We start from the raw sequence: 25561 nt of genomic DNA, 5'->3' as shown, positions 1-25561 counted from the left end.
TTTTAAATTATATGAAGTTTTAGGAAGTTAACAAGGGTATGTTCTCGTGATGCATGTATACATGCATTTTGCAGTCCCGCCAGGATTTAGATTTTTTGTGTGTAATTTCTGCGGACAAAAATGATTGATTTTGCGGCAGCTTTTCTGAAATTCTGTGATACATTTTGCGATGTTTTTTCACGTTAATTTCATATAAAGCAKTAAAAAGTCATGTGCTCAGTTTTAGGTCGATTTTAAGCAGAATACATAATACAAAAACAATTAGAAACATCTAAAGTGCTCAATTTTGTTTTCCTGAACACTCACACATACCTCTCCTCTCCATCAGGCTTGGGGCTTGCCATCAACACAAGATGCACCTCCCATTCCTATTCACGCTCTCTCACTCTCAAAAAAAACRAATAGATTCAAAGCTGATCAATCACTTTCAATTTGAGGATCGATTTCTTTCTAATAAATTGTCTTCAATATTCTTGATTGTGATTTTTTTTCTTTCTGAAAGGGTTGTGAGGGAGATAAAGAACAGAACGTACAAATATAGAGTTGTGGTTGAAATGTACTATTCCATTGCTAAAAAATCCAGAAAGATTGTGCTTTCGTGATCCGTATGAAGTTTTACAGAGTTTAAAGCGGCAAAGCTGACAAATTGCACACAGTGCTTTGAGCAGTGCTCTCCATAGACAGACTGGGGAGAGCAGAGTGCCGACCACCCTACTAAAGCCAAGGTTAGCGGAGTAAAATTTTGAGTAAAACGCCACTCACCTTGATTCTTTCAGTGCTTGCCACAGTCTTCCCTGCTACCACTTCAGTCATGGTGATCTGCCGCTGCTGTGGGAACTGTTCTGACATTCTCATATTCTTTGCTGATTCGAAGTGACTGTTGATTGTCGGCTTTCTCTAGTTTCCAAAAACATTTGGAAATTGTTTCGCATGGTTGTTAGCTGTTATTTTTGTTTGCAAATGAGATTGATTTCGGTTCAGTGTACTGCCGGTCAGCCATCAACAATCACCCATCTTCGCACGTGAATACGCTGACAGGCCGGGGGACCAAACGTTGTTGACGTGTGGTTGAATTGAGCCATTTTCCACGGTAACAGTGCAGTAATTGGTCAAAATTACGAGCTCTCGCATAATATGCGCTGATTGCTTGATTTTGCATTGAATTATGCGATCACGGAATCCTGGAGGGACTGATTTTGTAGTATGACATGCAAACTGTCCTCATTTATAATTGGGGCACACAAATATATTACGAACAGTTTTTTGGCAAAATGTCCTCTAATGCAGCTTTAATTGAGAGAATCCAGTATGCTGTAAAAGGAATTGAAATTGCATKTGTTAGCAGCTGATATTTTATATACTTTAGACAACTAAAGTATATTAGTTTCACCTCTAACCTGTCTGTGTTTCCAGGTTGCTCCTACCTCGTCGAAGCAGCACGGTGTGAACGTTGGTGTCAACGCCTCGGCAACAGCCTTCCAGCAGGCCAGCGGCTACAGTTCCCATGGTTACAACACTGGTAAGACTAAACACACCCTGTGGAACAGCATCTGTTCAGGGGTCATTCAGTTCAAATCTGTACATACTGATAGAATGGCTATCAACACTGCATGCAACTGAAAGTCAGTTTAGTCGACACTGCCTGCATTCACTTTTATATTTAATAGGCCTCTCACATTCAAAGGTTTTTTGGGTTTGAATGCAACTAATTTCAGTTACACCAAGTTGGAGACATTAACATTTGCCTGTGCCTAAGCAGGCAAAGGCTGACATTGCCCACATTACCGGTCTACATCAACCGCTCTTCAACATGGTTAGTAGATGAAATGGCACTAACTCCAACCTTTCTAAATCAGGCACGCCACTGATGTTGTTGACCAGCTGTTATGGAGCGGTTTCTGTTGCTTGGAGACAAACTGCTGCCGTTGTTACCAACAAACTATTCTAACCAACCAACCCTGTGCACTGTCTGATATGGGCCAGCTATTCATGGGTTGCATCTCCGTCACTCGGTCGCGTTGTTGGCATTGTTATCAACGTTCTACAGATGCTGCAGCAATATTGATGTTCAAAAGTAGAACTGGGACTATTGACTTGGAAACGGGTCTAATAACTGTCATCTAAATTACACTATAGGAGCTTGGGAATACGATGACATTGCTAAAGTAGGCACATATTTAGTAGGAAACAACTTTGCCATCATGTTGTCAAATTTACTTTAGACAGATGGCAATGTTATTGTTAACTCGAAATGACACAACGACAAGGTTCCAGTTTAACAAAGTTTACTATACTATATGAACATACTACAAGGTAGCCATTCCACTCCAGGCTAGGTCCATCAACAACAAGACTCCCTGCGCAGGCACACGCTTGACTGAGTGATAGCCCCGTAATAACATAAATATAGGGATACTTAAAACATGAACTTAACAATCTCCCCCTTTTCTTTAAAGACAAATAAAACATCAACAACATAATTAAATGTCCAAGTATTATTCAAGATCCCCATTACAAATGGGTTGTGTGACAGTTTTTATTTGTATTACTCAAGCTGCCACTTTCCATTACTGAGTAGGAGCGAGAGCCTGTAGGAGCACAAGACCGGATGCTCCTTTTTTAGTCAGACAGTCAGCAAGCTGTTCCTTTGTGGTCGACCACAGAATCCGCTGGATTCTCTGTGCTTGAATAAGTTCCTTGATGCTGCTAATCTCGAAGTCTTTTCTCTGTGACAGACTTGGTTGACTTCACAGCATCAACTAATGAGTAGTTGTCAGTGACACAAACTACAGGTAGAAAGTGACGTTTTGTCTCACCAGTGGTAAGCTCTGAGAACAGAGTTGCAAGAAAGATAGCATTGTCAATTCCATCCGCAAGAGCAAGGGTTTCTCCAGCAAGTGTGCTTCGGACAACCCTTCTGATCCTTTTTGACTGCCAACACATGGGTGAGAATCTTCCTCCTTCACCCATTAACACGATTAGATGTCCACCTTGTGTGCCTCCATCTGTAAGGTTCCCTAGCGAAGCATCACTGAAGACAACTAGYTTCAAAGAGTCATCTTTTCCAACATGCTGAAACTTTAAAGTCACTTGTTGTGATTTCAGTTTATGAACAACTTTGTTCGCCTCATGAATGGTTTGTACAGTGGCGTGTTTTGTGTTAGATGCCAAGTTGCAACCATCAAACATTACATCAGGTCTACTCTGTCTAGCAACCCATAAAATGTGTCCTATCTTTGACCTCAATTGACCAGCTTCAATTCCACATAGAGGGGAATTCCTTTGTACGGCTCTTGAAGAATCCAGTTGAATGGGTTGAAGATTCTTGATATAGCTCTCCTGTTGCATCAGTATTTTTCCATCAACTGTAATAAACTCTATGCCAACATAACAAAAATGATYATGCTCCTCACGGCCAACCTAGAAAACAGCTTTGAGGTGTGGAATCACAGTTGAAGCAAAGGTCTGTGAGCCACCCCAGATAAAGTCATCGACATGACAGGCAAGTACTCCAGTCACATTGCAGTCTTGATCAAGCCAATAGAAGACTGCAGGATCCACTTGTGACATTTTTCCACCTGTATTCAGCATTGTTGCCTTGACTTTGTTGTACCAGTAGAGTGATGSATCTGCCAGTCCATACACACACTTTTTTAGTTTCCACAGTGTTCCTTCGCTTTTAGCTTCAGGCGGAGGTCGGTTGTGAATGTCCCTTGAACAGCTCTGTTCCCTGCAAAAATTCCATAGACATCAAATCTGCATTAAGTTTCCATTTTTTCTGGCAGATCACTGACATCAGCAATCTGAGTGATTGTCGGTGAGTCTTTTGGGAGTTCTTTAGCAGCCAGCTCCTCAAAACCTCTAGCCACTAGACGTGCTTTAGGCACTATTCCAGTTAAGGATTCATTAAGGGTACACACCCACCTTGTTGAGACGCATTTTTGGCCAATGTCTTTGACTTCCTCACACTCCATTTTTCCTCCAATTACTGAGCTCATCTAGCTTAGCTGAGTCAAATGACACGTCCTTTGTTTCAAGTACATCATCATTTTGAATGTCATTCTGTTTTTCTCGATTTTCTATTGGTTCAATTCTGATATTATCTACAAGTGACAGGTCAGCTGACCCTGTTGTACCAGAAAGTGTAGCTGGTTCAGAGTACTGCAAGTTGTACCAGTTCTGGTGTTTTCCTTTTGCTTTTCCTGCTCGTCCAATGACGGTTGCTGTATGTGGAATACCACTTTCTCTGTCCATGTATTTAACAGTTTAACAGTTATTAGGTAGCAAAGTTTGTCAGAAGTAGCTAGCTAAAATYTGGAGGTCTCCCCTCAATCTTACATAGCTAGCTAACGTCCTACTGCATCGAATGTCAATCTGGCAACTTAAATGATGACAAGGTTTTTGCACAAATTATTTGCCTTTAGAAATGTCATTGTGTTTTYAAGCCACAGTAATGCACTTTAGACAATCTTCATCAGMGCCCAATGAGGATGCATTGAATAGAAAGCTCAGTGGGGCATCAGTCTTAAAACTTACGTTTAAAACAATATTGTGGCACAACGCGCAACCCATGAATAGAGTGATCTGGGCCCAATATAGATTATTMGTTTTGAGGCTCGTGATTTTACTTTCTTTTATAAAAATGTTTACAGGGTATGCGTTTATGTGAAGACTTGTCTAAAATGGGAGTGGAAATGGTAGTTTTATTATTCTGCAACTCTCACYATTCTTTTGAATGGAGAAGGAGATCTAGTTTACCCTTTATCTTTTTGTTAGTACAGTAATTTGTTCTATTTTAGTAGTTTTGGACTGGAAAAGTGRACTGTATCGATATTTCCTTTGCCCTCCTACATGTATTACGGGGCAGTAAGGTGGTGGGTGTTCTGTTGCTACTGCCTATCATTGCTTGCTTCTGCTCATTCAATAAGTGGAGTTGGGTTTCCGGCTACACCCTCCATCCCATGAGGTCATCTTAAAACCTGTTTCTTTCTCTCTCTCGCTCCATCTATCCACCTCTATCCTTTAGTCTTCCTCTATTTCTCTCTCCCTCTATCCACCTGGTCACACAGCATCTATTATCCACACCACCTACTGCTTCCTGCCTCCACCGCCCACCCCTCCCTCCCCCTGCCTGACGCCCCAATACCCACATCCTAACCCTGCTTGGTGTGTCTAACGCTGTGGGCTGTGGCTATGTGTCTGACTGTTGCAGGCTATGAGGATATGGGCCAGGCTTCGGGGAGTGGGGATTTCTGTAAGGGTGGATATGGCACTGCCGTGGCTGCCGCCGCTTCTGCTCAAAACAAGCAAGCCAGCTCTGTCAGCGGGCCTGGAGTCGGTGAGTGCCGCCACACACCAACCCTCCCTTCCTCCCTCGCTCCGTCATCACCTCCATCCTCTCCCTCATTGCTGCTTACCGTCCAACACCACAGAGAAGACCCTGACACCCGTTTTGCAGTCAACCGTCACCCTCTGTCTGCCTCCATTCTTCTGTTACTCATCTGTTCTGTCCCCCAGGACTACTCATCATTAGGCACCAAGGTGCTGTAGGAAGGGTCAAATGTCCTCAGAATTAACACTGTCAATCGTATACCTTAGCCATAGGACAGCATTGCCCAAAAACTGTCCTGGGGACTCCAAGGGGTGCACGTTTTTGCTCTAACATTTCAGATTAAAATATTCTAAGCTTGATGATGAGTTGATTATTTCAATCGGCTGCGTAATGCTAGGGCAAAAACCAAAATGTGCTCCTCATTGGGTCTCCAGGACCAAGTTTGGGAAATGCTACCATAGAGGCTAGCTAATTGTTTATGTTCAATTCTTACATTTCTAAAGCGTTGAGGGTAGCTGCTAACCATTTAACAGTTGATGAGTAGCCCTGGTCCATGCTCCCCTCACACACTGTGCTGCTAGCTTTCCACCCATGGTGTGCTTGCTTCAGTGTGTGCCAGAAGTACCTTGCTGCCCGCTGGCCTGTGCGGTTGACACAGGATGTACACACACCCCAAGGGTGGGGAACGAGTGACAAAATGGAGGTCCTGCCTGTTGAACTGCCATGCTCTGAAATGGGGATACTAAGACTATGGGGTGTGAAGGTAGCATGTTTCCAAAGTGACACGCTCCCTCAAACTCAATGTATTCTCTCAACTACAGAAGATAAAAAGGAATGGATTTTTTATGTAGATGAACAGTGAATTTCCTGAGTGCGGTTGACAGGGTTTGTACAAAGTGCTTAAGGTACTTTAATTTAGCACTCTAAAATTCARGTACTGGAATGCCTTAAATCACATTTTCTGAAGTTGGTACTTGTAAAGTACTTGAATTAAAATGAGAGGAGAACAGAAAATGATCAAATACGTTGATTTGAAAAGTATTAGAAAAACGTATTGGTCTTGCAAATTCATTTCCAGGCGGACTACAGAATTTTACAGCTCGCGCATTTCACCAACACTGCCACTCAGCCAGGCAGGTATAGAACTGACTGCTTAGGCGCCGCCAAACGTCACATCGATAGCTAAAATGCCGGGMAAATGTAGATTAAATCCTACCTGGCAGGATATTGTTTATGAATGGGTTTTGCCAGACCCAACCAGGGATTTAGTGGAGAGTAAACACTGTTTATGCACCTTTTTTGTTTGTGAAAGTGTTTAATCACCTTTTTATTTAGTTAATTATTGTTTACCCACTTATTATTGCTTTCCCAGCGTTAATCAACGCACAGAAGGCTTCTTGATTGGAGTTCTAACCGTGCCTACCTTTGCTTTCGAACGAGTGGAAACATTGAATGAGTCATGTATGCTCGTTATGTTCKCCTGCTCCCCCGGATTTGCCTGTTTCCACGACATAGGACGAGAGGTGAAATGAACTACCTTAGCCCAGACCTACAGTGGCAATTAGCAGAGACTATGCTGGCAGTGGATTTTCTTTTACATCCCTAGACTACTGCCGTGTCAACAGACATGTCCCAAACAAAGTAAAACTGACTCTGAGTGTTCAACTGGTAAATAGTCGCAGATATTTCAGTCAGATGTCTAGCTAGCTAGGTAGCTCAAGGGCTCTGGCTATTAGCCAGGTAGCTATCTATAACTAACTGGCTAGAAAGATGAAGTGAGCTTCTAACGTTGAACGGAGCCTGACCTCAGCAGGAGCATTTGACTGAAATTAGGCTAGCTATAAATCAAAAGATGGACTACTATAAGTTCTCATAACAAAATACCTTTTCTTTATAGAGAGTAGTGAGTCAGGCTGCAAAGGAGATACAGAGAGAGGAATCATTGAAGCAAGCAGGGAGAGAGGTTAGTAGTACAGTGGTTCCCAAACTTGGGGTCTGGGATCATGTGGTGTCCCCTAAAATGTAATCGTATCATGGCTATACAGGGGGACTAACCTAATAAAATATCACCTTACTGCATAAAGGGAACTGTGAAGAGACAGCCATTTTATTGTATTGTAATTTGCACTGTACTRTCTATTAGACCAAGAAAGTGTGTGTGTACTRATATATAGGCTGTGTGACRTTTAAAATGTATTTCAATCCTTGACTAATAATGTTCTGTACTATGTATCTTTTCATGTGGATCCCAGGAWGAGTAGCTGATGCTTTTGCAGTGGCTAATAGGGATCCTAATAAATACCAAACGTAGCAGGCATAAAGGAAATGCCTGAGCAGGGTCAAAAGAAAAATGTAAAGCTTCCGGTTTTCAGACTTCGCCTCTCTCTTTTTCTCCTGAACGAGATGCTTCCGGTTCCTACTGACCCGCTGAGGGTGCAGGGGGAYAGTTGTGTGCTAGAACAATACGTAGCCGCCACCAGATGCAGTCAGACTTTCTTTGCCGTGGCTGACTCCGTGGCTGACTGGAACTGATTTTTTTTAATCCTTTTTGTTTTCCTCTGCGCCATCTCATCATTCATTCACTGCTCTTTTTGCTCTCATTCCCCTACATTGATGCATCTAATACTTTAGATTAGCATCTAGTGACCATCTTCTAGAAAATGCTATATTGCTCCTTTACAGCCTTGTACTGAGAATGTTTTGATACAAGGTGTATATAATTGATTGGATTTATAATGGTGCTTTTCCGGTGCTCAAAGTGCTTTGCATAGTAAGGGGGGGGGCGGCGGCAACTCCTGGGGGGGGGCAACTCCTCTTCCACCACCAATGTATAGCACACATTTGGCACACCCACCATTTTGTGCCAGAATGCTCACCACACATCAGCTATAATGATGGAGTGTAATGTGGGAGTAAGGGATTTGGGAGTAAGGGACCTGACGATCGATCCGTCTCGGCTCGAAACATTGTCTTGATTAAAAGTGGTGTAGGAGCAATAATGGTAAAGGGGCAAATCATGTACAAGCCATTATAGGAATGGTATAGGAGCAAATCATGTACAAGCCTTTTTGTTTCTCTGTGAGTACACRTCCGAGTAATCCATCTGGCTCYGCGGCTTTGTGAATGTTGACCTGTTCAAAGGTCACATWGGCTACCGAGAGCGTGATCACACAGTTGTCCGGAACAGCTGGTGCTCTCATGCATGCTTGCTTCGAGGCACTGGGCAGCTTGTGGCTGAGTTTCACTTTGTAGTCCGTAATATTTTTCAAGCCCTGCCACATCTGACGAGTGTCAGAGCCGGTGTAGTAGGATTCAGTATTAGTCCTGTATTGATGCTTTGCCTGATTGTTTGTCGGAGGGCACAGTGGGATTTCTTATATGCRTCCGGATTAGTGTCCCGCTCCTTGAAAGTGGCTGCTCTAGCCTTTAGCTCGGAGTGGATGTTGCCTGTAATTCATGGCTTCTGGTTGGGAAATGTACGTACGGTCACTGTGGGGACGATGTCGTCGATGCACTTATTGATGATGCCATTGGATGAATCCCGGAACATATTCCAGTCTGCTAGCAACACAGTCCTATAGCGTAGTATCTGCGTTATCTGACCACTTCCGAATTGATTGAGTCACTGGTGCTTCCTGCTTTAGTTTTTGCTTGTAAGCAGGAATCAGGAGGATAGAACTATGGTCAGATTTGCCAAATGTAGGGCGAGGGAGAGCTTTGTATGCGTCTGTGTGTGGAGTAAATAAAGGTGGTCTAGAGGTTTTTTTCCTCTGGTTGCACATGTGACATGCTGGTGGAAATGAGTTAAAACTGATTTGTTTGCCTGCATTAAAGTCCCCGGCCACTAGCAGCACTGTTTCTGGATGAGCATTTTCTTGTTTGCTTATGGCCTTACACAGCTCATTGAGTGTGGTATTAGTGCCAGCATCGGTTTGTGGTGGTAAATAAACTGCTACGAATAATATAGATGAAAACTAGTCAGTAGAATGTGATGTACATTTGACTGCCTTACTTTCTATCTGGAAACTGCTGGCTTACTCCCGGACCATTCTGTGGATCTGACTCCCAGGGGTTTCCCTACCTCTCCTGCAGGGGTTGTGACCTGTAGACATGGTTAAGTAAATATGTCCGAACCCCTTTGTTTCCTCTGCAGGAGTCTCGGTCACGTCAAGCAACACGGGGGTCCCAGACATTTCAGGGTCTGTTTACACAAAGACACAGCAGGTGAGAATGATGCTACAGTGGTACAAACACTGGAATAAATGTATCTGTTCTGAGACATACGGAAAGTTTATTACAACCAGTGTCTGTATAAAAGGATGTTTGTACGCAAACAAATGTAAAAACCSCACACTAGTAAAGACAGGGCAACCAATGTTGTTGTGTTTATCCCTCCAGCAGCAGTCTTTTGAGAAGCAGCAGGGTTTCCATGCAACCACACCGGCAACTTCCTTCAGCCTGCCCTCGGCCCTGGGCAGTGGTGGTCCCATCAACCCCCCAGCCGCGGCTGGTTACGCTCCGGCCCCCTTCATGCACATCCTGGCACCGCACCAGCAGCCCCTCTCTCAGATCCTGCACCACCATCTGCAGCAGGACGGACAGGTACGGTGTGTGTTTCACGGCGCATGTGTGTGTTGTGACGGTGCATGTGTCACACTGTATCTTGGAGAGAAATAGCTAGCACTGGATACCTTGCCTATGATCTTTTCCTATTTTCTCTCCTAACAGAGTGGCACTGGACAGCGCAGCCAGAATGCTTCACTTCAACAGAAAACCCAGATCAACAAGTCTGCATACAACAGCTACAACTGGGGGGCCAACTAACACCTGGCCCCATGTGTCCCAAAGTCTGACAGAAAAGGGGGTATCCTTCCCCACAAACGGTCTCCATGTAACCCCCACTCTCTTAGAGATCCCCTCCCCACTCTTTYTGTTCAGCACACCGGCAGTACTCACCCCTGTCATGGGTGTCGCTGAGCTGAGAGGCAGTCTTGTAAGAGCGGGATGGAGTTAAATGATTATARTAACAGACCATTAAGAGCAGAGTATTGAGTGTCTGGAATTTGTATCATGTCCAACCCCCCTCCCTTTCGCTCTGTTGTATGTAACATTGAGCTGTTTTCTAATATAAATGTTTTTTGTTTTTTTTACTGATGGGAGGAACAAAGATGTTGAAGGCGGGAGACAGGCTGGTTTTCTATTCTCACCCTCTCCCCCTTATACTTGGGCGAAATGTAACCTTCCCACCATAAACCCAAACAGATTAACTTTTTCCTTTGTTTCCCATTGAGTTTGTCCAACATTTTAGTTTTAAGAATGGATTTTCTAAATTGGCAGAGGAATTGTGAAGTGTATTTTTTACCATTATGTATATGTGTGTATGCACATGTGCGGAGTGTTTTTGTGTGTACACTGGTGGGCCTGGGGTGTGTACCGGTCCTCTCGTTACTCCCAAACGCAGTGAGTTACACACTCATACCATGTAAAATGATTTCCCATGTTTCCTATGTTGTAAAATAGCTTTACCCCTGATTAAAAATGTAACATTTGTAGATKGTTGCTTATTCTGCAAGAGTCGTACTAGAGGCCAGGGGCACACCCTTACCTACCTATGTGTTGAAGTTGTTATTTTTCTAATCCCCCCCCCCCCCCAATATATTAGGAAAGCTGCAGCAATGATTACTAATGGACAAAATTGTACTATGTTTTTGTCTGATTTTCTTTTTGTACTGTGCGTTAAAAAAATATATTTAAATGGCTTAACTTGTCTTGTACATATATAAAAAAAACAAGTACTGTAGTCCTTGTTTGTTCAATGGCTTCCCCCCTTCCCTTTCTCAGATCCTCACTTGTTACCTTTTTTGTTTCATGGTTTATTTTGTTTTGTAAAAAATATATAATTATTAAGTAAATATAACAGGAAAAATACATTTTCATCATTTTGGATGTGAATGTCTTTTTTTTAAGAAACTTTATTTTTCTATCATGTGGCTTGTAAATACAGCAGTCTTTTTTTCTTCAACTTAGTCAGCTAAACACAGTGGTGCCCAGTCTTGGTCTTGGTTGGGGCAGTCATTCTGCAAGTTTCCCTTTATCTAATTTCTATATAAAACAATATTGATATCATTTGGTTGAATACAGTACCTCATTCAAAAGACCTGGATTGAAGGGAACCCTCAAGGACAGTCTTACATTAACAGGTTTGGACATCACTGCTCTGTAGTCATCCAAGAAAGTGGGGGTGGGGTGGGCAGGGCTGTGTTCTTACACAGTTGGTTTGGACGACCAGCAGTATCAAATAAAACTCAACTCAGTGATTGTTTCTCTGTAGAACTCTGCATGGTGCATCCTTGTCTTTTTCTTCCAGAAAAAATAGCATTTTGGTGAGCTAGAAGGTAACATTTCAAGTAATTTCATTGAGTCAAATTCGTGTATCGATATTTCCTTCACAGACTAGCCTGTTGCACTTAAAATTCAAAGCACATCTGATTTGTTAAATAAATCTATTGTATYGTAACGACCCTGGGTTTATAAGCGCGGAAATCGACACTGCCGTTCGAGCATGCTTTTGCGGCACAGTCGATAGCGCGCCAGACTTCGGGCTAGAAGGTCGAGGGTTCGAGACTGTTTCATTACAGTTTTGACCTGAAAGAAATTAACTTGCTACACAATTATTTTGAGGGGACTACTAATCACGCACATCAGTGCTGCCGCTGGTCCTCTTGAAGTGGAGATCTAGGTACAACAAAAGATATGTCGCCAGATTGTAGTCCTAAAACCCGGGAATTAGTTATCTTTGGTTCGTTCAACATCCCTATGCGAAAAAATGATGAATGGGGAAAGAATATGGTTTTGGAATAAACGCCGAAAATAAGGTTTGAGATAATAATAGAAGTCGGTTAACATGACCATTATGAAGCCGTTGTGCTTTTTTTTATTTTATTGCATAACTAAGTGACGTTTGCTAATGGAGATTGTCGCAGAACAGAACGTATAAAAATATCCTAAACCTGTGTTTACCACATTATTTTCGGCGTTTATCCCAAAAAGCCCTTATATTCCCCAATAGGCTTTGTCCAAGCGAACCATGGAGTTAGTGCCTACAAAAATACGCCATTACTATTGCCCTACGGTAAACTGGTCGGTGTGTTCCAAAACCGTCGATTGCGTCATTCTTCAGGRAAGTCTATGACTTTACGGCAGTGTTGACATCGTCCTTCGACTGTAGTTCAGCATGAAGTAGCTAAATTTACATCAAACGTTTGATTCAAATKAGCTTATTTGATCTATTTCGTGGATTTTTTTGGGTACCTGGAGGAGGCCATGATCGTGGTGAGGGCCGAAGGTGAGATACCTAAAGCCAGCTAGCTTCAGGCTGGTTTACTAGCTAACTAGATAGCATAAATGGCGTTGCATAACTTGCTTCATAATTAGTGTCTTGAAGCCAATTAAACCACCGCTGTAACTAGTATAGCTGACTAGCTATATGTTTGGCTAGGTATTTAGTGTTACGTATTTCAATTGCTTGTCTTCTACCACGAAAGAAGTATTGGATTTGACATAACTTGAAACGTGTCATTTGCTCCAGAGACCAGGAGGTGGGGCTAAAGTGTAGGTTAAATGGTACTTTCTTGTACAAGCACTGCTGCTTAGATGCAGTGACATGTCTTTAAAGTTTCTCCTGGCTCACTTTTCCTAATCTTGCTCAGGGACCCCTTCTTCGATGGCATGACCCATGACGATGATGATGACGAAGAGGAGGATGGACTCTACTTTGATGGTTCMCAGGGTGGTGGTGGCCAGCAGGACCTGTTTGATAATCAGTGGAGGTTTGGGTTCAGCATGGGCCCAAACGGAGTGAGGATCCAGGAGCCTGAGATGTTTGGCCAGTTCTTCAGAGAGATGGAAATCTTATCACAGCTAGGGCGATACGATGGTCAGTTTGGTAGGAGCAGTCATCCTTGGCCTGGTCTCAATATTTTTTTTGTCATGACAAGGAGTTGGTATGACACAAAACCAAGACAACCCTCAGACATACCTCTAACAAGTTGATATTGACAGGGGGATGCTGATTGTGTAGTGTGAATGAAATTCCCTGGTTAAAAAATATATGGTTATAGATGAGCCATGTAGTTACTTCTGGTTTAGTWATTTAACTAAGAAATATGTGTTCACTAATGTTTGCCAATTGCCATAACCAACTGAGCATCATCTCTGTAATAGACTGGTCTAATAACACTATTACGCCAATTACTTTTTAATATTCTAAACACTATCAATCTCTGTGATCTTTCCCTCATTCCAGGTGTTCCCAGTATTGAGGCGCCCCTTTCCCAGGACAGGTCAGAGAAAGGTGGGGGAGGATCCAGTAGTGGAAACTCCTTGAGGGACTTCATGTTGAAAGGCCCCAATGACTGCCCATGCGGGTCGACTGGGCTACCATCAGGACCATCAGGAGAGCCCAGGGTCGATAAGAACCCTCCATCTGGTGGCCCATGTTTCCCCAACACACCCTTTTCTAAGGTATAGGAGAGATCTATCCCAGTCATCATTCTCAAATTACAATATAGTACATTCTGAATAATAATYTTATGAGCTACACATCCTACAGGTGGTTACTTTTTGTGTACAGTTTATTCTCTTCATTAATCRTGTCCTTTTTATTTTCTCCAGTTCAATGATATTTGGAGAGGAAGGCTACAAAGGGGTCAAAAGCAGGAGCCAAAAGCAGACAGAGGTATGGGCATGTTATTGTCAAACGGCCAAGTTATTTGGATTTAGACGCAAGATCCTGTAAAATCAAATTTTATTTGTCACGTGTGGCGAATACAACAGGTTGACCTTACCGACTCTCTTCTCTGTATACATCAATGATGTTGCTCTTGCTGCTGGTGATTCTCTGATACACCTCTACGCAGACGACACCATTCTGTATACTTCTGGCCCCTCTTTGGACACTGTGTTAACTAACCTCCAGACGAGCTTCAATGCCATTACAACTCTCCTTCCGTGGCCTCCAACTGCTCTTAAACGCAAGTAAAACGAAATGCATGCTATTCAACCGATCACTGCCCGCACCTGCTCGCCCGTCCAGCATCACTATTCTGGATGGCTCTGACTTAGAATACGTGGACAACTACAAATACCTAGGCGTAGACTCGCATTAAGCATCTCCAATCCAAAATTAAATCTAGAATCGGCTTCCTATATCGCAACAAAGCATCCTTCACTCATGCTGCCAAACATACCCTCRTAAAACYRACCATCCTACCGATCCTCGACTTCGGTGATGTCATCTATAAAATWGCCTCCAACACTCTACTCAACAAAYTGGATGCAGTCTATCACAGTGCCACCCGTTTTGTCACCAAAGCCCCATACACTATCCACCATTGCGACCTGTACGCTCTCGTTGGTTGGCCCTCGCTTCATACTCGTCGCCAAACCCACTGGCTACAGGTTATCTACAAGTCTCTGCTAGGTAAAGCCCCGCCTTATCTCGGCTCACTGGTCACCATAGCAGCACCCACTCGTAGCACGCACTCCAGCAGGTATATCTCACTGGTCACCCCAAAGCCAATTCCTCCTTTGGTCGTCTTTCCTTCCAGTTCTCTGCTGTCAATGACTGGAACGAACTGCAAAAATATCTGAAGCTGGAAACACTTATCTCCCTCACTAGCTTTAAGGACCAGCTGTCAGAGCAGCTCACAGATCACTGCACCTGTACATARCCCATCTATAATTTAGCCCAAACAACTACCTCTTCCCCTACTGTATTTATTTATTTATTTTGCTCCTTTGCATCCCATTATTTATATTTCTACTTTGCACATTCTTCCACTGAAAATCTACCATTCCAGTGTTTTACTTGCTATATTGTATTTACCTCGCCAACAACCTTTTTTTTGCCTTTACCTCCCTTATCTCAGCTTATTTGCTCACATTGTATATAGACTTATTTTTCTACTGTATTATTGACTGTATGTTTTGTTTATTCCATGTGTAACTCTGTTGTATGTGTCGAATTGGGATGCTTTATCTTGGCCAGGTCGCAGTTGCAAATGAGAACTTGTTCTCAACTGGCCTATCTGGTTAAATAAAGGTGAAATTAAAATAAAAAATGCTTATTTACAAGCCCTTAACCAACAATGCAGTTAAGAAAATAAATAAATAAACTAAAGTAACACAGTAAAATACCAATAATGAGGCTATATACAGGGGGTACCGATACCGAGTCAATGTGCGAGGCTACAGGTTAGTCGATGCAATTTGTACGTGTAGGTAGGGGTAAAGTAACTATGCATAGATAATGAACTGCGAGTAGCAGCAGTGTAAAAACAAAARGGGTGGGTGTCAATGCAAATAGTCCGGGTGTCCATTTGATTAATTGTTCAGCAGTCTTACGGCTTCGGGGTAGAAGCTGTTAAGGAGCCTTTTGGACCAAGACTTGGCGTTCTGGTACYGCTTGCTGTGCGGYAGCAGAGAAAATAGTCTATGACTTGGGTGACTGGAGTCTTTGASAMATTTTTGGACCTTCCTCTGACACCACCTAGTATATACAGTTGAAGTCGGAAGTTTACATAAACTTAGTTTGGAGTCATTAAAACTCATTTTTCAACCACTCCACAAATTTCTTGTTAACAAACTATAGTTTTGGCAAGTCGGTTAGGACATCTACTTTGTGCATGACACAAGTCATTTTCCAACAATTGTAGACAGACAGATTATTTCACTTATAATTCACTCTATCACAATTCCAGTGCGTCAGAAGTTTACATAGACTTTACATACAGAAGTTGACTGTGCCTTTAAACAACTTGGAATTCCAGATTATGTCATGTCTTTAGATAGGCTAATTGACATAATTTGAGTCAATTGGAGGTGTACTTCAAGGCCTACCTTCAAACTCAGTGCCTCTTTACTTGACATCATCGGGAAATCAGCCAAGACCTCAGAAAAAAAAATTGTAGACCTCCACAAGTCTGGTTCATCCTGGGAGCAATTTCCAAATGTCTGAAGGTACCACGTTCATCTGTACAAACAATAGTACGCAAGTATAAACACCATGGGACCACGCAGACAGCATACTGCTCAGGAAGGAGACACTTTCTGTCTCCTAGAGATGAACGTACTTTGGTGAGAAAAGTGCAAATCAATCCCAGAACAACAGCAAAGGACCWTGTGAAGATGCTGGAGGAAACAGGTACAAAAGTATCTACAGTGGGGAGAACAAGTATTTGAAACACTGCCGATTTTGCAGGTTTTCCTACTTACAAAGCATGTAGAGGTCTGTAATTTTTATCATAGGTACACTTCAACTGTGAGAGACGGAATCTAAAACAAAAATCCAGAAAATCACATTGTATGATTTTTAAGTAATTCATTTGCATTTTATTGCATGACATAAGTATTTGATACTTCAGAAAAGCAGAACTTAATATTTGGTACAGAAACCTTTGTTTGCAATTACAGAGATCATACGTTTCCTGTAGTTCTTGACCAGGTTTGCACACACTGCAGCAGGGTTTTGGGCCACTCCTCCATACAGACCTTCTCCAGATCCTTCAGGTTTCGGGGCTGTCGCTGGGCAATACGGACTTTCAGCTCCCTCCAAAGATTTTCTATTGGGTTCAGGTCTGGAGACTGGCTAGGCCAACCCTGCTTTGTAAGTAGGAAAACCTGCAAAATCGGCAGTGTATCAAATACTTGTTCTCCCCACTGTATATCCACTGTAAAACGAGTGCTATATCAACATAACCTGAAAGGCCGCTCAGCAAGGAAGAAGCCACTGCTCCAAAACCGCCATAAAAATCATGTTGTGTGGGTGCTTTGCTGCAGGAGGGACTGGTGCACTTCACAAAATAGATTGCATCATGAGGGGAAATTATGTGGATATATTGAAGCAACATCTCAAGACATCAGTCAGGAGTTAAAGCTTGGTCGCAAATGGACAATGACCCCAAGCATACTTCCAAAGTTGTGGCAAAATGGCTTAAGGACAACAAAGTCAAGGTATTGGAGTGGCCATCACAAAGCCCTGACCTCAATCCCATAGAACATTTGTGGGCAGAACTGAAAAAGCGTGTGCGCGCAAGGAGGCCTACAGACCCGACTCAGTTACACCAGCTCTGTTTGGGTGAATTTTGGCTTATTCCTCCTAACTTTTTGTGGGAAGCTTGTGGAAGGCTACCCAAAACGTTTGACCCAAGTTAAACAATTTAAAGGCAATGTTACCGAATACTAATTGAGTGTATGTAAACTTCTGACCCACTGGGAATGTGATGAAAGAAATAAAAGCTGAAATAAATAATTCTCTCTACTATTATTCTGACATTTCACATTCTTAAAATAAAGTGGTGATCCTAACTGACCTAAAACAGGGAATTGTTACTAGGATTAAATGTCAGGAATTGTGAAAAACTGAGTTTAAATGTATTTGGCTCAGGAGTATGTAAACTTCCGACTTCAACTGTAGGTCCTGGATGCCAGGAAGCTTGACCCCAGTGATGTACTGGGCTGTATGCACTACCCTCTATAGAGCCTTATGGTCGGGTGTCGAGCAGTTGCCATACCAGGCGGTGATGCAACCGGTCAGGATGCTCTCGATGGTGCAGCTGTAGAACTTTTTGAGGATCTGGGGACCCATGCCAAATCTTTTCAGTCTCCTGAGGGGGAAAAGGCGTTGTCGTGCCCTCTTCATGACTTTCTTGGTTAGTTTGGACCATGATAGTTCGTTGGTGATGTGGACACCAAGGAACTTGAAACTCTCGACCCGCTTCACTACAGCCCCGTCGATGTGAATGGGGGCGTGTTCAGCCCTCCTTTTCCTGTAGTCCATGATCATCTCCTATGTCTTGCTCACGTTGAGGGAGAGGTAGTTGCCCTGGCACCACATTGCCAGATCTCTGACCTCCTCCCTAAAGGCTGTTTCATTGTTGTCGGTGATCAGGCCTTAACACCCTTGTYGTCAGCAAACTTAATGATGGTGTTGGAGTCATGCTTGATCAAGCAGACGTTGGTGAACAGGGATTACAGGAGGGGACTAAGCACGCACCCCTGAGAGGCCCCTGTGGCAGATGTGTTGTTGCCCATCCTTACGGGTGGCGGCCCGTCAGGAAGTCCAGGATGCAGTTGCAGAGGGAGGTGTTTAGTCCCAGGGTCCTTAGCTAAGTGATGGGCTTTGTGGGCACTATGGTGTTGGAACACTGAGCTGTAGTCAATGAACAGCATTCTCACATAGATGTTCCTTTTGTCTAGGTAGGAAAAGGGCAGTGGGATTGAGATTGTGCCACCCCCGGATCAGCTGGTGCTCTCATGCATGCTTCAGTGTTGCTTGCATCGAAGCGAGCATAAAAGGCGTTTAGCCTGTCTGGTAGGCTCGCGTCACTGGGCAGCTCGCGGCTGGGTTTACCTTTGTAGTCCGTAATAGTTTGCAAGCCCTGCCACATCCGACCAGTGTCAGAGCCTGGTGTGTTGGGATTCAATCTTAGTCCTGTATTGACGCTTTGCCTGTTTGATGGTTCGTTTGAGGGCATAGCGGGATTTCTTATAAGCGTCCAGATTAGTGTCCTGCTCCTTGAAAGTGCTTTAGGGTTGGGTTCTGGTATAACACTCATCATATTAGCAAATAGCAAACTTTTTAACACTGTAGTTTGATAAAGAAGCTGTAACAAAGGTAGATGATGAAAATATCCGACTTCTGCAGCCTTCTCTACAGTTACCTGTCTTGTTTTTTGTTCAATTTCCCAAACACCATCTCCTCAGATCTGGACTCGCAAGTGTCCCTTGGAGGGCTCGATCAGATTCTAGCGCCACCTGCTGGGTCTTCCACTCAGCCAAAGATGCGCTCTTACTTCCAKTCGGTCACTGTCACCAAAGTGGTGAAGCCTGATGGGGTAAGAGATACAGTTCACCTCGCAATGGTAGACAATAGAAATATGCATACTTATTTTTGAATGTTGTATCTTGGTCTACAGTAAAGTGCTCCCTGTTTTTTCCAAGATGGTCAACATGGAGGCACTCCATTTCTGCGTCCCTATAGGCCCTGGTCAAAAGTAATGCACTACATAGGGAATAGGGTGCCATTTGGGATGCACACCATGTTCAATCCACTGTTTAGAACCATGCAAAGTTATAGAACCCTTATTGAGTTTCCATGACAGTCTTGGATGTTCTGTTTTGTATGTGTTTTGTTTAGAGTGTTGAGGAGAGGCGCACAGTCCAAGATGGCCAGGGGAACGAGGAAACCACAGTGACTTATATAGGGGGGCGCGAGGGGGTACAGGATCAAGCCGGACCGCTCTTACCACCAGGTCAGTGTCCTCCAGTAGGGTTTATGTTTCTAGTCACCAAACTGATGCCCCGTTTACTGTATCATATCATAATATGTCATTTAGCAGATGCAGAAATGGTATCATGAAATGGCAGATCATATTCAATTASATAGACCTATGATTTGACACAATTGTATGTGAAAATACCTTGACACTGAGAACCTTACATGGTCAAGGTTGGAAGCCATGTATTTATCACTGAATATGGGGGGAAACTGTATATTGTGATGATACATAAAATGCCTTATCAACCTCCAACAGAACGTTGTGCAACGGACTTAACAGTATATTAAAACACGTTTTTCCCCCCAGGTGGCACACACCCCTTTTCGGAAATGCACGATGATCTTTCCTTGTTTTCAAAATTCTTTGGAGGCAGGAGGTGAACCTATCGATTGGAAGCTCGGAAGAAGAATAAATGTCAAATCATTTCTAGACATTATTTCACTGTATGGCATTGTGGTATAGTAATGTTTAGGGTTGGGTTATATTTTCAGTAAGGATTTAATGAAGCCTGTTTATTGTCTCTCTCTTAACTATAGTTAGGCTGGATAAACTAAGCTTGGTCCCAGATCTGTTTGTGCTCTTGCCAACTCCATTGCCAAGCCAAAAATKACTTGGCATGACAAGGAGTTGGCATGATGTTACAACAGACTGGCACTCAGGCTAGAATAAAAAAAATGAGTATTTCTGTACAGTAAAACGTGTAGCATGGCAGTGTGATTCTTAATTGACCAATACCCACTAAGAGAGCTAGGTAGAAAATATTATGGACAAAATTGAAGAGTCAAATAACCCTTTTGTGAATAGTTTGCAGAAACAGCTCAACCTAAATCAAGCATAAGAAAATTCTGACTTGTCAATATGCATATTTTATTTTTGTGAAGTCCTTTTCAAATTCTGCAATGTGAATTTATGACTGAACAATAGAGGCGTAATATATTTACACCTAGTGTTTTTTATAAAATTGTGATGCTTGTTTAAATCTGTTGAAAAACGACCTGTCGGGGGCCCTGGTCAAAAGTAGTGCACTATTTAGGGAATAGGGTKTCATTTGGGACGCAGAMCTCACATGAGGACCTCTAACCCTTTTGCCTCAATTTGGGTCACACTACTCAGAAGCATTTGCATTTTTTGTAGATCACACAATKTTTTGTTGTTGCCATTTCTATGAAGTAAGATTAAAAAGAACTAGGCTCTTATAACAATGAAATGGTATTTCCAGAAAACAAGCGTAACTTGTACCTTTTTGTTGTTGCCTGAGGACAAACTGAAGTAATTTTGAAGGTTGTTGACCAGTTTTCAACAAAAGCATTGCTACATGTACTCTGTAATATGGGTTAACTTTAATGTGATCTTCATGATGACATCTGCTACCACATTTTTGCTTTGCAAAAGACACACAATCTGATGTATGTTTYTGCCAGATACTTCTGTAGGTGTGGTGTTAATGGCCTGCTAAACAACAGTCCAAGGCTTCTAAATTTAAAATGTACTTCATGTCATACAATTATTTCTTGAGACGCAAGAGAGCTCGTAAGCTAGTATGTCTGTTTAGAAAATATAGGATGGTCATCTTATTGATGATGGAGGATTATCATCATTTAGCTAAACGCTCACCTCTGACCTAATCTGTTCCATGATATGGTCAGAGACGCAGCAACTGGTTTAAGAAATAAAAAATKTAAAAATGCAGTTTGTTTCTGACCTCGTGCTTGGCTACAGTAGTGTCAATTGTCTTACTGCAAGTAACTTATCTAGCATAGTTGCAGACTTTATTTGCTAGATTCTCCTACTCCCAGCCTAACTCCTACTCCTACTGATTGTGTTCATAGAGGGGACATATTGAATGGACAAGCTGAGATATCTGAACAGAGCCTCTGCAGACATACGGAGGCATACTCAGCCGGTTTAACCACAGATTACCAGTCTAGAGTTAGTTGTAATTATTTTTGCTTTAACACAGAACCACCAGGACAGGAGACAATCGTTGACCTAAGAGGGTGATATGATAGAGAACAATTGGGGGAATTGATTTAGTTGGGACAGTTTGGGACAGATGGGGATGGAGGTACTGAAGGGAAGGCTGAGGGTGAGGAATATGCTGTTTAGGGAGTTAATGGCTGAGACCTTGGCTATGTTCGTCCTTATGGTGAGTACTTCATCCAAAAATGTCTTCGTATTGTTATCAATGATCAAGGGTTGTTACTGTTTTATGCATTCTTAAATCTCATGAATTTGTTTATTCTGTGTTTGAATGTGCTTGGAAGCAAAAACTACCTCACCACAATTGAGGAACATTTTCAAAATGCTCTAGAATAGCTGTTCCTCAAGAATCCATTGACCATTCAAATATTTGTTTTGACAAGGTCAAGACTTGAGTTGGAATCAGATCCAGAAACGTGGAACTGAACAGAGCAACCCTGGGTTAAAACGGAATGTTCTAGAACGTACTCTTCTATCACCTCCTCCATTGCAAGGGACTTGCCTAGTTAAACAAAGGTTCAATTAAAACAAAAAGTCTACGTGCTGCTTTTAGTTCTCGCCAACCTTGTTGCAATTTCYGTCTTTTTGTCTTCCATCGTTATTCCTTTATCAGTGTCTTTTGAAGACGTTTGGCAAGCATGCATGGTGACTACTAAGTTGACCTTGATCTCTCTTCCCCATTTCTCATCCACCCTTCCTCCTCTCTCCCTACTCCGTACCTCCTTGCTCGATCTCTCCCTCAGATGTTTGGCTGTGTGGCGATGGCCCAGGTGAAGTTGATTCGAGGGGCCAAGGGTGAGTACCTCTCTGTCAATATGGCCTTCTCAGTGGGTGTCATGAGTGCCATGTACATTGCCAGGGGCGTCTCTGGTAAGTGGTAATTCAAGACAACTACCGGTAGCCTCATAAATACACTGCTGAAATGACAGTTGTCATAGATATTTCTAACTCTCTTTCTTGGTTTTCCTCTCTCAGTCCCTCTATCCAGATGCTATTATGGACTACAGCGGTGGCGTCCTGACTGTGTACGGCCCAAATGAAACAGCCCCCATCTTTGCTACCTACCCATCCGACTACCTTTCTTTATGGGGCAGCTTCTTTGACCAGGTAGGAGGGAAAATAATCAGTGCATACAGTAATGCGTTCTTGAGGATTGTGGGTATTGTACCTCTGTTTGAGGAGATTTTACAGATGTAGGATCTTAATTTGACCAGTATTGTACCCAAAAGATTATCCTGCAGCAACACGATTTGAACGTTCAGTCCATGTTGTTTTATTGGTAGTTAGGTTATTCGTTGACCAAAAGTAGGCTAAATGAAAAGTGCAATACTGTTAATATAACCGTGTGTTATTGCGTGTTTTCAGTTAATTCATGTCAATCATGACGCTCATCTGCATTTCCTGTGGTTCAGGAAAATTCTCAGCAACAGAAGTGATCAAATTAAGATCCTACATCTGCACGTCTAACTTCATCACTAATCCTTTACACTGTACATGCTTTTAGTTTTCTATGTTATGTCTTGTTGTATCTACCATTCCTTCCCCWCGCAGTTAGTTCCCTCTCAGGAAATAAAACCTATTTCAAAATGTAATTGAACTTGTAGTTCACAAAAGCTAATCCATACCTTTCTGTTGTTTCCTTCAGATGGTGGACACAGGTATGATCATGATGTGCTTCCTGTCCCTGGATGACCGGCGGAACAAGCCTGCCCMCGCTGACCTGGTGCCCCCCCTCACCACCGTGGTTCTCATGGGGATCTCCCAGTCCATGTCTTCAAACTGTGGGGGAGGGATCAACCCTGCCCAGGACCTGGGGCCACGCCTCCTCACTCTGACCGCAGGATGGGGTAGAGGTCTTCACGTGAGTAATCTCGGCAACCCAGAACCAAAATCTCATGTCAGCCTCTCGATTAAGTAACATACATTTATGTACGTCTGTCCACAAGAGATTACACATGAGTGTCTTTGGGGAGTGAGATGTAGTGAGACATATTTAGATAATGCAACATTAGATCAAGGGACTCACATGGAGGTTCAGCACATCTTACGTGCAAATACATTTGACATATAATATAAATACTATGTGCACAGTCTAGAGCTCAACATAACAATGAAAAACCTCCCTAATCTGCACTAACTAACCTCTCTCTCACCCTACAGGTGCTATAACTACTGGTTTTGGGTCCCCATCGTGGCCCCAATGGTGGGGGCAGTGCTCGGCTCTGGGCTCTACCTGGTCTTCGTCCAATGGCACTGAGATAAATGAAACCAATGACTTGCAGTTCAAGACAATGGATAAAAAGCTGGAAATCATCAAAAACAACAATGCTGTAGAGAAGGCCCACAAGTTCTAGTTGGCATAACCTTGTCCCCAGGCTCAATTGCTACACAGAGAGAGTGCCGGCTGGGTGGATGCGTTTCTGCATTGATGAACTATAGAGCTGGCAACCGGCACTAATGAGATGTCGTACAGGGGTCGGTTCACAAATAGAGTACATTTTGTGTAGTGTTAACTTGGTAAATAAAAATCATCTAATTTTAACATTGTCATAAAGAGCACATGTTCAACTTCATTAAAAAAAAACGTTTTCCCACCAAGAAAAATAAATAATATAGTAAGTGCCATTAATGTAACAGTGTTGAGGTTTTTAGCCATAAATCCTCTTGTGACAGGGGGAATGGAAGCTTGTGTGCAACAGGGAGGGGCAATTGAATTCAAGCTTCACAAAATATTTGTAATTGTTAAAACATTTCTAGCCCATCTATGGGTAACAGTTTTGACTTGTTATGTGTGACATGCTCAGTTTTTCACCACAAAACACCAGAAATGGCAAAGAGTAGAACCAGCTCACCTGCTTTTAAACTAATTTGAGTATTTGTAGACTTGTTTACGTGCTGCTGTGCGTTTTGTTGCTAACCTTACTTTGCTACCTGCCAACTTTACRGTTTTTACTTTTTAATTACCGTTTATATTTTGTTTTTCCCTTGCTYGACTTTTTCACTCCGGACGCTTTATCTGGACGTGGTTCGTCAGGACCTCCACCAGCCGAAACTAAGTAGTAACATTAACATGATGCCTTCTAATTGCAGTCGCTGTACTYATAATATACAGGAGAACGATCGCCTTACGGCGAGGATAGTCTTGCTGCAAGCACAGCTTCAGACGCAATCGTTAGGCAAGGTTAAGCAGCGAGTCAGAGGCCGAGTCTTCTCTGGTCTCTACTCCTCCCGTTACGGGGTCTGAGAYGCCGAAGCCTCCCACCATTAGCTCTGACATATTGAAAACCCTAGTCATTGGCGACTCCATTACCCTCACTATTAGACTTAAAACGAATCATCCAGCGATCATGCACTGTTTACCAGGGGGCAGGGCTACCGACGGTAAGGCTAATCTGAAGATGGTGCTGGCTAAAGCTAAAACTAGGGAGTAAAGGGATATTGTTATCCACGTCGGCACCAACGATGTTAGGATGAAACAGTCAGAGGTCCCCATGCGCAACATAGCTTCAGCGTGTAAATCAGCTAGAAAAATGTGTCGGCATCGAGTAATTGTCTATGGCCCCCTCCCAGTCAGTGTTGCCAACTTCTCAGTAAGGAGAGTAGCTATTGGCTGTCCTAAAAGTCACTAGAAGTCGTTAAATGACATCATCACCTAATTTGCATAATTGGCCATGTGCATGTAATTGTGATGGATGCTGTAGGAGAGAGGAATAACGTCGTGGGAGAGACAAAAAGTAAGTAAAAAAACACCCTAAATATGTTTAGAACTACAAATGAACTTTCTTCTGTCGATTCTTGTTTTTTTTATGTCACAATTCCAACCCTCCTCCTTTATCTGGGCTTGGGACTGGCAAAAGCGACCAAAAAGARACACTCTGGCGGAGTTACTTAGTTTTTGATAAAACATTTT

General features: G+C 42.8%; 3 protein-coding genes across 18 annotated transcripts in view; all 3 read left to right on the top strand.

Moving 5' to 3' along the window:
* Nucleotides 1-11132, top strand: part of ubap2l (ubiquitin associated protein 2-like) — an 82290-nt gene extending 71158 nt beyond the window's left edge. For 8 of the 13 annotated variants that reach the window (XM_070436471.1, XM_070436475.1, XM_070436478.1 and 5 more), the window contains 5 exons: nt 1414-1519; nt 5213-5338; nt 9486-9556; nt 9731-9934; nt 10061-11132. In XM_070436471.1, coding sequence (XP_070292572.1) covers nt 1414-1519; nt 5213-5338; nt 9486-9556; nt 9731-9934; nt 10061-10156 — 603 coding nt within the window. In that variant the 3' untranslated portion in view covers nt 10157-11132. The remainder of the gene's footprint in view (nt 1-1413; nt 1520-5212; nt 5339-9485; nt 9557-9730; nt 9935-10060) is intronic. The other 5 variants (XM_023975951.3, XM_023975950.3, XM_070436476.1 and 2 more) reach the window with 3 other exon arrangements.
* Nucleotides 11133-11316: 184 nt separating this feature from the next.
* Nucleotides 11317-21360, top strand: hax1 (HCLS1 associated protein X-1). Of its 4 annotated transcripts, none has more exons than XM_023975953.2 (7): nt 11317-11727; nt 13042-13277; nt 13638-13855; nt 14006-14069; nt 19097-19227; nt 19530-19644; nt 19978-21360. In XM_023975953.2, the coding sequence occupies exons 2-7, from the start codon at nt 13061-13063 to the stop codon at nt 20049-20051; spliced, it is 819 nt and encodes a 272-aa protein (XP_023831721.1). In that variant the 5' UTR covers nt 11317-11727; nt 13042-13060; the 3' UTR covers nt 20052-21360. The 4 variants fall into 4 exon arrangements, with proteins under 4 accessions (XP_023831721.1, XP_023831722.1, XP_023831720.1 ...); XM_023975954.2 differs by lacking the exon at nt 11317-11727 and adding an exon at nt 11903-12071; XM_023975952.2 differs by lacking the exon at nt 11317-11727 and adding an exon at nt 12109-12677.
* Nucleotides 21361-21730: 370 nt separating this feature from the next.
* Nucleotides 21731-24125, top strand: LOC111955690 (aquaporin-10). The gene is given in 6 exon segments (XM_023975941.2): nt 21731-21817; nt 22395-22528; nt 22581-22758; nt 23297-23499; nt 23501-23512; nt 23812-24125. Coding segments are annotated over 6 exon segments (711 nt in total). The 3' UTR covers nt 23909-24125.
* Nucleotides 24126-25561: the final 1436 nt, after the last annotated feature.

Source organism: Salvelinus sp. IW2-2015, linkage group LG31 (genome assembly GCF_002910315.2).
Source record: "Salvelinus sp. IW2-2015 linkage group LG31, ASM291031v2, whole genome shotgun sequence".
NCBI classification, from domain to species: domain Eukaryota; kingdom Metazoa; phylum Chordata; class Actinopteri; order Salmoniformes; family Salmonidae; genus Salvelinus; species Salvelinus sp. IW2-2015.
The sequence above is the reverse complement of the archived record's forward strand: the minus strand, read 5'-3'. Positions and strand labels throughout refer to the sequence as shown.